Raw genomic sequence first — 15,724 nt, 5'->3', positions numbered from 1 at the left:
AAAGGCATTGAATCTATTAGTTTGGAATTATCCATCCATCCATCTTCAGAACCAGCTGAATCCCTTTTCGGGTCATGGCGTTGCTGGAGCCTATCCCAGCTACTGTCGGACTGAGCCTAGGTACACCCTGAACGGCTCTCCAGTCTTTTGCAGGGCCACACAATCAAACACCAATTTAGTCACCAATTAACCTCTCAAGCTTGTTTTTGGACTGTGGGAGGACGCCAGAATGGCCGGAGAAAACCCACACATGCACGGGGAGAACATGCAAACTCCACACAAAAAGAGGAACCAGGTGGGATTCAAACCAGGGCCTTTTCGCTGTGAGGTGAGAGCGCTAACCACTACACCCCAGAGTTAATAATTAAAGTCAGAAAAAATAAAAGATCTTTCAACAACAAAAAAGATTTAAAAAAATCGTTTCAATATAAAGAAATGCCTGTCTTAGATTTGACATAATTAGGCTAAATCTCTATAACAAAGAATTATACTTAGCATTATAAGAATAAACCTTACATTTTTGTTGTTTTCATTACCAATGCTAACAAACATTGCAAACGAAAATAATTTTATTTAAAATTTATTAATACATCTATATTTATAAAGACCAAATTCAGCACTTGGCCAATAACAAGTCTGATTTATTTTCATTTTTTTGTGCTTTGATACATCCTTCCATTTAAATAAAAAACACCCTGATGTGAGTAGATTTGAGTAAACATATGAGTAAAACTAATACTGAAGGGATTCTCTCAGAATTTACTTTGACTATTTATGTTTTTGAGTATTAAGTATTTATTGAGTAAATAAATAAAATGATAATTGTGTAATATTATTTTTAAGCACAGTAGTAGATAAAAACTCGACATATGTCCAGGTTGGATGTTGGTTTGTTACACAGGGAGAGCAGCAGCAGCAGCAGCAGCAGCAGCAGCAGCAGCAGCAGCAGCAGCAGCAGCAGCAGCAGCAGCTGCTCCGCTGACGCCACGATTCTGCTGAGGCTTGAACCAGAAAATGGACGCTTCCTGCCACCTCGCCGTGTCTCTGTAGAAGCCAGCTGCTCTTTCACCGACTCCACCTGAGGAATTTAGACTTTTCTATGGTTTTCGTACCAACTGAGTCGGGAATCTTCCCCTCACAAAACGCCGGTGTCTATCGAAGTGCGTCTGTTTTGGTTTGGAAGCTACACAGCCGGCTAGGTGGCTAATGCTAGCAGCAGACAGTGGGCTGTCAATTTAGCTAGCTAACAAGAAGCTAGCGCGAAGAAACCTTTACGTTGGGACCATAAATTATTCCCAGTGATCTGTTTTTTTTGGGGCGGAATGTCACAGGTGGGAGTCGGAGCAAAGGCTCAACCTTCAGGTAAACCACACAAAACGCGAACTCCTCAGACATTGTCGCTCAACAACGTGGCGCATAATTCTAGCAAGCTCGCTGCGTCAGCGTGAAACCTCGCCGCTAAGTTAGTTGAAATGTTTTTGAGGTTTTCACTAAAGCGTTCTGTTGGTTTCAACAAAACACGGTTCTGTCACGCGGTGCCCCTCGGCACCGCCGTCCGTACCGGAGGTTGACGGGTTTCTTTGGGAATAATCTGCAGGCATGGCCCGGCTCTGAGCTGGATGCTGCTGGTGATGGCACAAGGGGCTGACATTGGCGAAATGCCCTCCTTTGACCCGAGGTCCAGTTCAGAAGCAAAGAAGAGATCCGCTGGTTCTTGTTTTGATGCAAGTAAGTCTCCTGTGTTTGTTTTTTTAACTTCAGTTCATAGTTGTCAATTACAATGTTTCTCCCCACAACATTTCTAGCAGTTTTTAACCAGATACTAATAAACACAAGACAATAAAAGAGGAAAAGGTCTCTGATGATCAAAGTTTAGTCTTTAAATCTGACATTGTTGTGCTTTTTTAATATGAGGATGTGTTCGTCTCTGTGATGGACTGTAAAACATTCCAGGTGAGGGGACTGCAGCGTTTAACACCATTAGAGCCATGTGGTCCATTTTTTTATTCATAAAAACCCCAACAAGAGCTGCAGAGTCTCACTTCACTGTTTTAGACAAATACACTATAGGTTTTTGTGACAATTAGTCCATTTGTTTATGAAATTTAGCTTGAAAGACCCACTCCAATGAAAATACTGTTTTTGACTTGTTCTTGTAGCATTTTTCTCGCAATGGATGACATAAATGTAGCAGAGTTGAGAAAATGTAGGTACATGGTTATGCCACTAGAGGGCGCTTCCTGAATTTTCAATGACCAGTTCAGCAAGGAAGTGGTGAACTCTGAGGAGGAAAACGGTTGGACAGTTATTTGACAGATATTTTGATCTGCGGATGCAAGATGGTTGAAACGGTAAAAAAAAAGTAGTTGTATTGACTGTAATAGTTGTTAAAAGTATTCAGTTCTAAGATTCTCTCTCTTTTCCTTTTATTCGATCTTTTTTCTCTCTTTTTGTGTGTGTTTACATTCGTTTCTTTCGTGATTTTTGAAGATCGGAAAGTGACTGGCTAAAAGAAGAATCCAGATGACATAATAGATTCACCGTTTTTTTTAAACTTCCTGATCAGCACTTTTTATCTGAAATCCTGAGTTACATTTTTGTTTTGGAATAAAGAACCCAAAGACAGTTTTGTGTCCTGTGCAGGCTCAATGTCACCAGGCTACATATATAAAGACATTTAAGCTCAATATTGCATTTCTGAATATGTCTTTATTCAAATGATTGTGAATCAGGAGCATTTGATAAATTGAAACAAGAAAAAATATTGTTGGTGTGATAACGACCACAAGCTCCCTCTGCCGCCACATTCTGATGCGTCCACTTATAGACGAATAGATCCATGTACATCTTTGTTTCCTCCTCTGAGCTGACATTTAGTCACAAAAAACTGTACGGCCGGAAAGCTCTGATATTGCTTGCCATTTTTGCTGCACCACTAACTGTAGATGGGGGGGGGGGGGGGGGGGGGGGTGTAAGGGGCTGTAAGCTAGTGTGACCCCCGTTTCCCCCTTTCACTAGCTGGGCTGACTCCAGCATCCTCGTGACCCTGAACGGGAAGGAAGAGAGTATATAAAATGAATAGATTTTGGGTTGATTCTATGTTTAAATATTTTTTGTAGTTTTTTCTTTGTTTGCAAACAGACATTACCACTGTGGTCATTTTAATGTAGTGCCTGAAGCATCAGGACCATTTGATTTCTAACACCATGTTTTGTTTTCCAGGAGATGAGCCCATGAGAAAAATGCCGGTGACAAAGTTCGGTGGCAGACCTCGATTTGAGCCTGTTCAGTTTGTCAGTGGTGGAACCAGTGCAGGCACGGGTACTGATGAGAAGGAGAACGATAAGGAGCGAAGGAAGAGTGAGTCTCACGGCATAAGGCCGTGGGACTCTCAGCCGTCTTATGGCAGCGGCGGCAGATTGCAGGACTTCTATGATCAAGGCCTGCGGCATCCGTCAGACTCCTGGGGTTCACACAGAGACGGTGATGGAGATGTTTTCTCAGGTAGTGGACTTGGTTATGGAGGTGGGGGATCCTCAAACTTCATGGCCAAAACACAGCAGGAATACACAGCCAAATATGAAGCCCATGCCTCCGGCTGTAGCTTAGATTCTTACGCCCAGCCTCAGAGGTACAATGGATATGGCAGTGGGAACAGAAAAGGAGGCTGGGATTCTGGAGGTCAGGGTTTGGGGTACAGTAATCAGTACAGGCCGTCATCAAGCAGGCCATTTAGCAAAATCTACAACAGCCTGGGCAGAAGCCCTCAGAGCACGATCCATTCCGGGTCCCTGCAGCCCCATCCAATATCTCAATCAACGCTCGATGAAAAGCAGAGGCTGATTTTCAGTGTGTCTAATGCAATGGCTGCAGTGCTTAGGGACCCTGTGTTGCTGACTGGAAGTGACACGCCAAACTATAACTTTATGTTGAGCCGCAGCATCCAGGCCTGCAAAACAAACCCAGAGTACATTTATGTCAACCTGAAGGATATTCCTCAGGCTGACCTGCCAAAGAACAGGAAGGTACCAGCGGATGGCTACGCTTGCGAACTGAGATGTCAGGGGGTTTATCTCGCTACTGGGTACTCCGGCAGTAAAAACGGAGCCAGGGACAGAGCTTCTGAGCAGGCTGTGAAGCTTTTCCTGAAACCAGTGGAGGTCCGTGTTGTGCAGCGTAAATACAGACACGGAACGGTGAACGACATGGTCGTGTGCCAGGCTTACGCCCCGACGCCAGCTCTCGTTCCAGCACTACGAAGCCCAGACGATAAATCTGCGCCCAGCTCGAAGGGTCAGTTTGAACCCGACAGAGGTAAACACTGGTCAGAATTTGTGGTCATTGATAACGCTCACGACGCGATCTGCATATTAAACAACTCTGCCGCTTTCAATCGGATGAAGATAGACTACAGGTTTGATCCCATACCCAGCAACGGAATGTGGATGTGCAGCGTTTTTGTGCAGGGTGAGATGGTAGCACAGGCAACGGGGACTAAGAAGAGCTCAAAGCATTCTGCAGCTGAAGAAGCTGTGAGGAAACTTCGTATGAACCAAGCACATCGACAAAGGCACCACCAGCACAAACCAGAGCCACCGCACATAGGAGGAAACAATCGCTCTGACTACGGTGGGGTTTTCGGACAGCAAGCGGGCCGAAAGAAGCATTTGAGTGAACTGGTGATCTTGGAAAACTCTGACAATGCAATTTGTATAATCAATGATACTGCTCAGTTCAATAAAGTAACTGCGGATTACAAGTTTTCAGTTCTACAAGATCATCGCTGGAGGTGTGAAGTTTACCTTGAAGGACAGTTTGTCGCTGCAGGAATCGGGCCAAAGAAAACAGTAAAGCACATTGCAGCGCAGGAAGCGTTGGCCACCTTGAAGCAGACCCAGGCCGTGGTCAAATCCAACTTGTGGAAGGAAGGACACAGCGATGCAATATCCCGCTCTCAGATCCTGGCTCGCTCGAGCGAGGAGGCCATGAGGCAGGAGATAAAGGAGGACAATATTGGAAACCAGCTGCTCCGGAAGATGGGCTGGAAGGGAGGCGGGCTGGGCAGAGACGGGGAAGGCATCGCAGAGCCTATCCGAGTCAAGGAGCAGTTTTCCAGGGAAGGGTTGGGCATGGACACGGACAAGGCGGGGACTCAGTTAAACAAGCGCGACATTGAGGAGATCATTCGGAACTACGCCACCTCCGACCGCCAGGACGACCTGCGCTTCTCCACAGACCTCACCAATGACGAACGCAAGCAGATTCATCAGATATCTCAAAAATATGGTTTACGTAGCAAATCCTATGGACAGGGGTGGCAGCGGTTCCTGGTTGTGAGTCGAAAAGTTCATAAAGACCAGCTGATCGATCAGCTGCTACAGGAAGGACAGGTGGGACGATACGAGCTTGTTAAACCTCAGGCCTCCCACTGAAGTCCCATCGTCATTACATGGAACCACTCTGGTCTAACTTCTAGTGCAGCTGCACTTTTGTGTACTCTTTGTGTAGCAAATTTCCATTACGTTGATTAGCAGCAACAGTTTTTGCATTCCTTAAATACTTTAGCAGGAGACTGTAAGATGAATATTCTTTTTTCCTTCAATTTCTGAGCTTAATGTCAGTACTTTATCAATTGCCTTAGCTTCAGTTATGTTGCTTTTGTCACCAAAATCAATGTTTGTGAATATTTCATAATCTGGTGGCAGAATAAGATGGTTGAAACATTGTGGACAAGTTACCATTAACGTGAGGATTAAAACAGCATTATCTCTTAACCGTAGCTAACAGTCTCCTACCAGTCGCACTGTAATAAATCTGCAATATCTTTTTTATTAACACCTCAATATCATCCAGTGAGCTGCACTAGATATGAAAAACCCTCCAAACTGTGATCTTTGTTAAATGTGTTTGAGTATAGTTGACCTGTCTGCTCATTTTCACAGCTGTAAGTACAGAAAACAATAAAACGGGAAGTCATTACTGAAGCTAGTTCTGACATTTTCTATATTTTGAATTAAAGAAGCATCAGGAAACGTGCATTTTATTTATTTTTTTATTTACAAGATAATGTACAGTTTGTTACATGGGTTACCAGTGCAAAGTTGTTTTTTAAAAACACCATTCCATTTCAGCGGCGTGACCAGGATTTGTTTAAGGTGGCGGTTATAAAATGTTCAAATATTTCCATGAGCCTAAAGCATTTGGATCTTCCTGAACCTGAATGCTTCAGGCATATGGGTCAACATAAGATGTCAAGTTCCCAAAAGGGCTACTTCTTTCAAGTAAAAAACAAAAAAAAAGTGAAGTTTAAAGTAAAAAGGTATGGCTCTGCTAAAAAATATTTTTTTAGAAAAAGTACCTCTAAAGGAATTTGTTATAGGAACATGGCAAGTAACTGTAAGTTCTTTATTTTTTCCAAAAAGACTTCCAGTCTGCAGAAAAAAATAGCCTGCTAATCAGAAAAAGCCCATCAGCTTTATTTTCAGTTAAATATAAAATGTCATCTACACAGCAAACCACACAGCAAGCACATCTACACAACTGTCACCACATCATTCAACCTGTTCACTTGAAAATTAAAAAGGTAGAGAATTGACAATATTTTGTCTTAAAAAAGAAAAGAAAAGTCAGTTGGGGCTCAGCAAGTAACCCAGATATAACAAGGTACATTAACTTATACATTTGCTTTTGCCAGACAATCGGATTTGGCAGGAGTGAATGCCACAACACAACAGCAAACAAACTGAGCAACAGTGATGGGACAAATATACTGGAGGATTATTTTTTTTAAATGTGTCATCTCTGAGAATTTGCTTTCTTAATAGATGGTTGGTTTATTCTGGGCTGACCAGACTCCAACAAAAACCAAAAGTCAACAGTCACGCCAACTCTGTTCTACAATAGCAGAAACCCTCTTCTCGTACTCCCGTTTGTTTTCCTGGTAAAGCTGGGCTGCTTGGCTATTGGCAGGACTGTTTGGGTTTGGCTCATCCAGTAAAGACTTTAAATATATAGAAAAATGAAGATAAGCATCTTAAATTTGCGTTTAAATAATAATAAGACTTATTTATAATAAAAATGATTTGGTTTGTGTCCTATATTCATTACCTGTATAGAAGTTAAGATTGATGATACATCATAGGTTGGACTCCAGCGGTTCTGAAGAATATCTAAGCATATGCTGCCATCTGCATACACTGCAAGAGAGCACCAAAAACATTAGGTAGAGTAATAATCTCAGTTCTATGTATAACTACAAGTATGCCAAACCATTTGGATGAAACATTTTGGAGACAAATCGCACTGTTGGAGGTTTATTGGGATATTCCTCTGTAAATTCAATGGTAAGTTTGAAGGTTCCTAAAAAAAATTAATAAGAAAGAAAACAAGAAATGAATGACCTTCATGTGAGGAATTCATTGTCTTTTTTTTTTAGATGGATTATTTAAGATAAAAGCCTTACCATCTTCAAAAGGTGTTCCCTCCGGTCTGAGAAGAAAAAAGAAAAAGACAACTAAATGAACATATTTTTTTATGTTATTTGATAGTTTAACTATCTTTATTTTAGTCTTTGAACACACAAACTTACCCAAAAATGACAGCATTCCATACCATGATATTGTTTTCTGATGGGGCTCCACTAACTCCTGCTGGAGGATCTTCCTGCAGCCTGACATGAGCAGCAGAGGAAAAAACATCAGATAAACCAAATAAATCACATCTCATCAAACTAATAATCTAAGTAAATGTCTTAACAGGGAAACAGAACAAGATGAAACTACTGTCTGGAATGTAATATTGACATAAATTCATTTAAAATCCTGTCTAAACTTTTACTTTTTAGCGTTATTCTACTCTTAGTACAAGTAATTTCCAAATAATATGCATTTTAACCTGTTTGATCTGTTTTGAGAATTCTTAAGTGAAACCCAACTAAAGTCTTGCCCACTCTCAATGTAAGCCGTCTTATGAATTGTTAAATATAGTTTATCCTACTAATTGTGAACTCATGAATTGATAATGTCATGTCCTAGGCCACTGGACCTTAAAATGATCAGTTTAATGGAACATGTGCTGAGGCCACCTGAGCCACCTGTCTTTTACAGTTCGGTGAATGCATGGCAGATGGTTACTTATCCTCAGTCTTAAGTGATGATCTATCATTGTCCGAGGACAGACGCTTTCTTGATCACCGTGAGTTGAAGCGATCTACTTTAACCTTTCGTATAGCTTAGGGGCCATCTGGCTGATTTACGTCAGTACTTTACATCATAAAAAACGCCGGGACCCCTGTCTGATGACACTTTTCTCTTTTAGTAATGTACGAACAGCTCCAAAACAAAAAAAGCATTTGCCCCTAAATAATGAATCACAACACTTAATATAAGTTTAGAATTGCAATAATACACGACCTGAATGTTACTCTTCCGACAACTATGCTAACGCCGGTTAGCGACAAACTAGTGACGTTTCTTGCCGATTTCTCGCGAGTGATACAGTTAATACAAACTAAGTATATGTTCTATATCTACTACTTATTACGATGATAATGATAACTGCTAGATGTAGAACCACATTTAATTAAATATAATGTTCTGCTACATTATTGAGGTTAAAGCCGAGCTAACACACATGCTAATGTTAGCAATAGCTATTTCTCTCGTTTTCCTTTTCGCTTACCGTTTAAAGTCTCTCATTAAACGTCGTCTTGCCGGAGTTGACATATTACCAGTGAAAACTGTTCGACTCTATACCTAAGATGCAATTTCACTAATGATATGAATTTTTAAAAGCTTTATTTACTTGACTACTAGCTAGTTGACGCCCGCTACTAGCCCGACAAATATTTGGCTTCCTTTCCGAGTCGTCAGACTCTACCACAAACAAACAAAAAGGGGGGTGCACTTCTTGAACTATACAAAATTTAAGGATAATATCGACAAATGTCAAAGACATCACAGCAAAACTGTTGGAATTTCTTTAAACAAAAATCCTTAATTTGATTTGTTTTTCCCTGTAAAATTAGCTTTTGGAGTTTTTTTTTGAAAGCCAAATGTACCCAATAGAAGACACTTGAACTAGTCTACTGAAATTACGTCATATGTTTGCGCACATATTTTGTTGGTGTGGTTGGCAAGTGGCAACGTTTAGTAATTCGTTCTTTCAAAACGATCCCATTTTAACATTTTGTTCCCAATGCGTTTTTACTATGATTCTAAAAAAAAAACCAAAACATTCCAAACTTTTACGCTCTCAAAGCAACTGGTATACTCAGTTTGCTCATCTGAAGTTATAGCACGTGCACGACCACAAGATGGAGCCTTGGCTTATGGTTTTATTTTTTGTTGTGCAATGTAAAAAAAAAAAACCGACAAAATGACAATTTTAAAGGCAGTGCGATCTTACAAACATTTGAAGCTGTACCATTACTGAAGTCATCGTACAACAGAAAAAAATAGATACTTCTCAATTAATAGAAATTAAAACTCCGTATAGTTCGCTGATATGTATATGTTTCCCATATGGTCTAGCGGTTAGGATTCCTGGTTTTCACCCAGGCGGCCCGGGTTCGACTCCCGGTATGGGAACAGTTATTTTCTTCAATTTTCAGACATGTTGGCATATTTTTCTTTAATAAGAAAAAAATGACTGTTTATCACAATGGGTGATAAATTAAGCACAACATTAAATACTTTTTTTCTAAAAATATTTATTGTTGACCCCGCCCGACGAGGAGCTTTCCCATATTCACCTCATCTCACAGGGGTTTGGACGTTCCCGGAAGATGCCCATTACAACTCCCTGTGCCAGCACCTAGGAACGTAGAGGCGGACAAACCGTGTCAGGCTCACATTTTTTTGTTTGTTTTTGTTTTTACTGAGTCGTATTTTGATCATTTATTTGCCTCTTATTTATTGACGCATGCGAATAAGGATTTATTAAAAACTCTTAATGCGGTGGCAGCTTGTATTCAGCGGAAAAACAAAGAAAGAAAAAAAGAAATCTGTACTGACTCTGGAAGTTTTTTTTGTATTCTGAATAAACCAGACATGACGTGGAAGTTTAACTTTTAGTTCATCATTTTCCAGCAATGCCTATTGCTCAACCGTGAAGCGGCCGGGGCCAGTCACTTCCCAGGAAAATGTGACTGCCAGGAATTCCCCACACATCATCAGCAGCCTCTGTCGGAGAAAACGCTGCGACCTCATGTCAAGAAGCTCAGGAAGGCAGCGCGCTGACCAAAGCGGTGACGGAGCGGTGATGCAGCTGGAGCTCAGCCTCGCACCGTCATGTGTTCTAACGTCTGCAGAAAGACGAGGAAACTTTTTGTAAACAGTCGGAGGAGAAGCTAGACTGATGCCTGCGCCTGTCAGGGTGAGTCCTGTGGGGATTTAAACCATGGTGGGATGCAGAATCTGTGTTTTTGTCTTACAAAAAGACCTAATACCTGTCCTGATGGGTGCTATATACGCATTTGTTCACATTTGTGTACATATGTGACATGTTTGTGTACTTATCTTAGAGAATGTAAGGTGCATGCATTCATAACTTTCTGAAATGGGATGTTAGGGTTGGTGATTGGAGCTCAGGGGGTCAGAAGGAGTTGCTCTCCCCACTCCTCCATGGATCAGCGCCTCTTCTTTGTGTCAGTCAGCATGCATGTGACCCACTGGGATAGTGTGAGCATGCTGAAAATCTTCATTCATTTTGCAGTCACAAGCAGCCGAAGAATGGCACGACTGTTTTGTCCCCCACTCGTCTGATACCAGCAGAGTGTAATGAGACAATCCTCTTCACCCCAGGCGATCCGTTTCAGTGCTGCGTCTGGAAAATGTGTAAACCAAGTCTGCCAGCTCAAAGCACTGACTTACTATAAATCACGTTCCATCTGAAGTGACTTATTGGGAAAATTACAAATCCACTTGATCTGTGATAGCAATCAAAGTGCAGAATCCTTTTCATCCCCCCCCCCCACACCCAAATGTTGCGAGGAGGCCCGAATGTTTGCCAGATGTTTACATTTTTGGGCTGGGATGCTTGTATCTTGGGACAGATAAACAGTGTCTCATTGGTCGGCCATTTCTTGCTGGGTTCAGAGCAGGCGGTTGTGACGCAGAGGGAAAGGGAGAGGTAGAAGATGTTAGTTTGTCACTCCCACAAGAGAAATGGCCAGATGGGCCCACTAACCCTGCCCCAACTCCTTTTCCTCCCACTGAAGTCTTCCCATGGTGGGAATGCTGGCAGAGGCTGGTGGGTAATTGGAAACTTCAGTCCACTGAAAACAATTATCCCAAACAAGCTTTTTTTTCTGACTATACTATTGCCTTAAACATGTGTCCTTGTTTTTGGAACATTCTGTCATCGTGTCATCTTTCATGTCTTTCTCTTCTGTAAAGCTACGTTCACACCGTCCTACCGGTATGTAAAATGTGCACGTTTTGGGCTTCTGTGTACAAGTTTCTACAACAATATTTGGGCTCTACGTGCAAAATGTGTGTCCGCTGAATGCGCATTGCAAGTTAAACCAGGTTAAACTTTGGCCAATCAGGGACTCGAATTTGGTAGTGACAGACTGATGGCGTCCCCTTTAATTTAACAAAGTGACAACTGTTTGGAAATTGATCAGTAATTGCGGTTTGTGCCTGTCCAGAAGTCTATGACAGTAATAAAGGTGTGAAAGTTTAAGTCTGGAGTAAGATTCACCAAATTTGCACCTCTTCTTCCAACTGTAGGTGGCAGACATGCGCTAGTAAACAGTTGGAAAAGATGAAGTAGAAGAAGCCCCTCCCTGCTTGTCCAGTGTGAATGCCGTGGGCTAAATGCGCGTTCAATAATGCACGTTTAGCGTGTTCTTGAAACCCACCTCACATGTCTGGTGTAAACATAGTTGTGTCTGAACCAGTTGTGTCTAGACAGGTTTTTCTTACCCTGTAACAGTTGGGCCAATCCCGATCAGCAGTCTGAGCAGCTGAGAAAAGGGACGATGAGCAAGGACAACAAGGAACAGCTGTTCTCCCTTTTTATTGACGAAGCGCTCTCGAGACCATCAGATGCTTCTTCTTGCCCAACATCTATGCCCGTCTTCCCTAATGGGCCTTGATATTGATTTGACTTCCCAAAAGGAAGGACGGAGCTTTTATCCGAGCTGCACTTCAACCTCACAAAAGCTTTCAGGGAAGCCTCACAAGGAGCAGGAATCCAAAGCAACCCTCCTTTGAAAGCTGAAATGTCTGGTAATCCTATCAAAGCTGTAATGTGATCATTAGATCTGTGCATCTGGAGCTTTTGAAGATGTCTCTCACTGATACGTCCACATGTGCAGTTACCAACTTATTGCGTCTGCCAGCTAGAAATGTGGCATGACAGACATTTTCTGTCTAAATGAGTGTGGTTTTGGTGCCTGAGCGATGACCACAAGATGGCAATGTTCATTTGTTCTCTGATTAAATAAACAATCACATGGCCTGTTCTGGAACCTCAAATGACTTGCACAAATGGAGGAACCCGTCAGCGAAAAGAGAAATAAAACTCCTGAACTTCCTTCTTTTTGGGCTTAAAAAAAAAAAAAGAAAAGCTTTGTATGAACACTCTTTTTAAGAGAAGTTTCAAACTTCCCTGCCTGCTGCGTCGCTGGTTCGTCCCCATGAGCGCTTCACACCTGAGTATCACCTCGTCAGACATGTAGGACGTCTGAGTGGCCGGCGTGCATGACATCAGCGAGAAAAGAAAAGGCGAGGGAAATTCCACCTGAAACCCTATCGCCTCCTCTCCTCCTGGCCATGTCTCACCATCATGTGACCGGCGTGTCATCTGTACTCGCTTTCTCCATGAATCTGTACATTGTTATGATGTCATTGGGTCAAAACAAAGCTATTTTTAGGGCAAAAAAAGGAGGAGAGTCCAACTTGTGTGTGGGTGTGTGTGTGTGTGTGTGTGTGTAGCTGTGGGAAAAATGGAGTAAATGTTTGTTCAGTGAAGCCATTCTGCTGAGTCATCATAGCTCCCATCCACTTAAATGAGTTTGTTCAGTAACACAATAACTCAACACTTTTGCATTTACAAAGGCTCTGCGGAACAAGGCGGAATGAGTGATATTATTTCAAAAATCATTAGGACAAAAGAGGAGGTGGAAATTATTTACCACAAAATTAAGGTTTGTGTTTCTCTGATCGAATTAAGCAACACATTTTATTTTTGCATTTACAAATTATTTTTAACAGGAAACACACACCTTACAATCTTGATGTGTCTGCAGCAACTGGAGGGTTGAATTCCTAAATGCAAAGGCTTTTAAGTTGACACGTTTTAAACAATTGATTATGGAAACAATAAACTTGAATTGCCATTTGTGTTAAAGTCTGAGTGACAGCATCTCCACCAGAAGTCATAAATCACATTTGCTCCTAAACGTTGCATCATCACTGCATCTGTAGTGTTTAGCTCAAGCTGCAGTCCAAACAAATAAGGACGTCTTGAGTCAAAACTGGTCTTCCGCGTGGCCGTCTGCAGACACTTGAAGGTCCTGGATCGCTGGTTGAGCCCGTGAAGGGGAATGTTCATGCACATTTTTGAGGAGAAAAAAAACCCGGGGAAGTCTGAATAACATAAAGGCTTCCATACAGACAGGTTGGGTGGAATATTAGGCCTTTGCACACAGCCAGGCCTCAGCACAGACTGTGTTTGTAGGCAGTACTATTATAGCCTCTTAGCTCTTGTAACCCATTGACATCATGAGCTTACTTAACCACATTACTAAGATATATTTATGGTGCTTGCCGCGGTGCACAAAGGCCCACAGTGCAGCGTGCTACATCTCTGATGCACATGTAATTACATTAAGGAGTGGCTTATTTCGTAATTCTGCAGATTACGGGTGTTTGCCCACATAGAGAATTTTCTCAAACAGAGAGAGCACCCTTGTCTGCAACTTTTGACACATAATGCTTGGGGACTTGTTGGTTTCTGGTGGAGCCGGCGAAGCGGCTCAGGATCCCCTCCCGTCAGCGGCTCAGCTGGTGTCTGCCTGCGTCAGACGATCAACGTTCATTCAACTTTTGGCAAATGCGGCGTAAACAAGCAAAGGCTCAGTTGGGAGAACCGGCAGGGAACTGCGCTCCAGCAGAAGTGCAGTCTTTACCATGAGCAAACAGTGTCCTGTGTGGCTTCAGTTAAGTTCTGGAGCAGTTCTCAAGCTTGTTGAATAATTTAACTTAATGCAGCTTGTGGGCATTACAACTAGGGTCCTGAGTGACAGTGAAGGTGCTACAGGGGTTCAGTGATGATGAGGCAGAGATTGAGGGGTTAAAAAGCCACATCTCTGTTAATGCCTGCAGGAATGACAGTGTTTAAAATGTTGATGGGAAACAGAGATGGCGAATTAAACATGTTTTTTGGTAAATACTATGATAAAGTTATATGGCAGCTGAGGTGAGAGGCACCATGTTGACCTGTTCTGTGTTTAATACTTAATGACATGTTATCTGCATGTGTAGTTTTAGCAGCAAAATGTTAAAAACTGCTCAAATTGCTGTTCTTAACACTTATGAATTTTTATGTACTCATAAAAATATTGATTATTTTTAACAAACCTTAAGACAAGTCAAATGGTAGTATTTTATGATCAGAGGAGTTTCTAACATAGTGGTACGCCCCACACATTTGAACATGAATAAAATACTTATGTCAGTCTGCTAAGATACATTTTTTACTGCATTTAAACTAAATCTAAATGAGTCAAAAGAAATCAGTTTTCATTAGGTTTGGGTTTTTTATTTTTGTTCTACTCACTATAGTAACTGTAAATGGCAAGAAGTGAACAATTAACAAGGTAATTTCCGCTTTGTGGGATAAATAAAGTTCTATTCTATTCCAAATTTACTGACGTTTTTCTTTTCTTTTTTCATTTTAACTAATAAAAAAACGACATTTTCGGAACTTATTTCATTGCACAAACTTCACAACGTATTTGATCTCATTTGTTTAATGTTTGCCCTCTTTCCTATTCAATTCTTCTGTTTATGGGCTAAAAATCAATCCCAGAAGGATGTATGAAGGCCAACGGGCATGTGGAATTTCATCTGGGAGAGACAGTAATGAGGAAAGAGGGCATGTTGGAATAGCTGTTTAATTTACACTAGTCAAGCTTTTCCGCCGTCATTATCTGTTTGAGTTTAGGTCTGAAGAAACATTTTCAGAAGAACCTCATGAGAGTTTTGATGACTCTACGAATAAAAGCCAGCTTTGTCAAGTAAAAAACAATAGTTGTTAGACAATACATTTGTCACAATCAAAGACCCACTCCAATGAAAATTGTGTTTTTTTAACATGTTCGTCAGGCATTTTTCTATTAATGAGGGACATATAGTAAGAAAGATTCGGCTTAAAATGTTATTTTCTGAGTATTTTCTTATTCTAATCCTCAATTAGGAGCAGACAAAAAAATGCAGTTTGAAACAAAGATTATTTGTGACGCAGAAGCTGCAATCGGCGGGCCATAAACACCCTGCTCTGCTCCTTTCTGATGCATCCACTTGCAGACAAAAAGATCCATATATGTCTTTTATTTCCTCGTCTTAAGCATCTCACACAAAACCGTACGGCTGGATAATTCCAATATTGCTCGCCATTTTTGTTGCACCAGTAATGTTAGGTTGGGGGTTTGATGGGCTGTAAGCTTGCAGGGTGAGTGCAAACAGATGGGTGACAGGAAGTGGGGGTTGGCTTG

The 15,724-nt window shown here is 41.5% G+C and overlaps 3 protein-coding genes and 1 non-coding gene across 7 annotated transcripts in view; 3 read left to right on the top strand and 1 right to left on the bottom strand.

Annotated features, from left to right (window-relative positions):
* Positions 1–852: 852 nt before the first annotated feature.
* nkrf (NFKB repressing factor) lies at positions 853–6,032 on the top strand. Of its 2 annotated transcripts, XM_004073074.3 has the most exons (3): positions 853–1,362; positions 1,598–1,728; positions 3,223–6,032. In XM_004073074.3, exons 2-3 carry the CDS (start codon positions 1,620–1,622, stop codon positions 5,430–5,432), a joined length of 2,319 nt encoding a protein of 772 aa, XP_004073122.1. In that variant the 5' UTR covers positions 853–1,362; positions 1,598–1,619; the 3' UTR covers positions 5,433–6,032. The 2 variants fall into 2 exon arrangements, with proteins under 2 accessions (XP_004073122.1, XP_020562093.1); XM_020706434.3 differs by lacking the exons at positions 853–1,362; positions 1,598–1,728 and adding an exon at positions 2,242–2,351.
* A 6-nt stretch (positions 6,033–6,038) lies between these two features.
* On the bottom strand, positions 6,039–8,898 carry LOC101158032 (ubiquitin-conjugating enzyme E2 A). The gene is made up of 6 exons (XM_004073072.3): positions 8,680–8,898; positions 7,589–7,669; positions 7,463–7,488; positions 7,270–7,359; positions 7,108–7,196; positions 6,039–7,000 (listed from the first exon to the last, which is right to left on the bottom strand). The coding sequence occupies exons 1-6, from the start codon at positions 8,721–8,723 to the stop codon at positions 6,872–6,874; spliced, it is 459 nt and encodes a 152-aa protein (XP_004073120.1). The 5' UTR covers positions 8,724–8,898; the 3' UTR covers positions 6,039–6,871.
* Positions 8,899–9,515: 617 nt separating this feature from the next.
* On the top strand, positions 9,516–9,587 carry trnae-uuc (transfer RNA glutamic acid (anticodon UUC)). The gene has a single exon. It is a non-coding gene; the product is annotated as a tRNA-Glu (tRNA).
* A 156-nt stretch (positions 9,588–9,743) lies between these two features.
* Positions 9,744–15,724, top strand: part of elf1 (E74-like ETS transcription factor 1) — a 41,842-nt gene continuing 35,861 nt past the window's right edge. For 2 of the 3 annotated variants that reach the window (XM_078953962.1, XM_011479913.4), the window contains exon 1: positions 9,810–10,374. The gene's annotated coding sequence lies outside the window, so the exon portion shown is untranslated. Of the gene's footprint in view, positions 10,375–15,724 lie in introns of all 3 variants that reach the window. The other variant, XM_011479914.4, reaches the window with a different exon arrangement.

This window comes from Oryzias latipes, chromosome 10 (assembly GCF_053564925.1).
Source record: "Oryzias latipes strain Hd-rR chromosome 10, Olatipes_Hd-rR_3.1".
Lineage (NCBI taxonomy): Eukaryota > Metazoa > Chordata > Actinopteri > Beloniformes > Adrianichthyidae > Oryzias > Oryzias latipes.
Note: the sequence above shows the minus strand (reverse complement) of the source record. Positions and strands in the feature narration are given on the sequence as shown.

Coding starts and splice junctions, on each gene's coding strand:
- nkrf (XM_004073074.3), top strand. CDS start 1,620: ATGCTGCTGGTGATGGCACAAGGGGCTGACATTGGCGAAATGCCCTCC. Junction 1,729..3,222: donor TGGTTCTTGTTTTGATGCAA/GTAAGTCTCCTG, acceptor TTTGTTTTCCAG/GAGATGAGCCCATGAGAAAA.
- LOC101158032 (XM_004073072.3), bottom strand. CDS start 8,723: ATGTCAACTCCGGCAAGACGACGTTTAATGAGAGACTTTAAACG. Junction 7,489..7,588: donor TGGAATGCTGTCATTTTTGG/GTAAGTTTGTGT, acceptor TTTTCTTCTCAG/ACCGGAGGGAACACCTTTTG. Junction 7,360..7,462: donor GGGAACACCTTTTGAAGATG/GTAAGGCTTTTA, acceptor AATTTTTTTTAG/GAACCTTCAAACTTACCATT.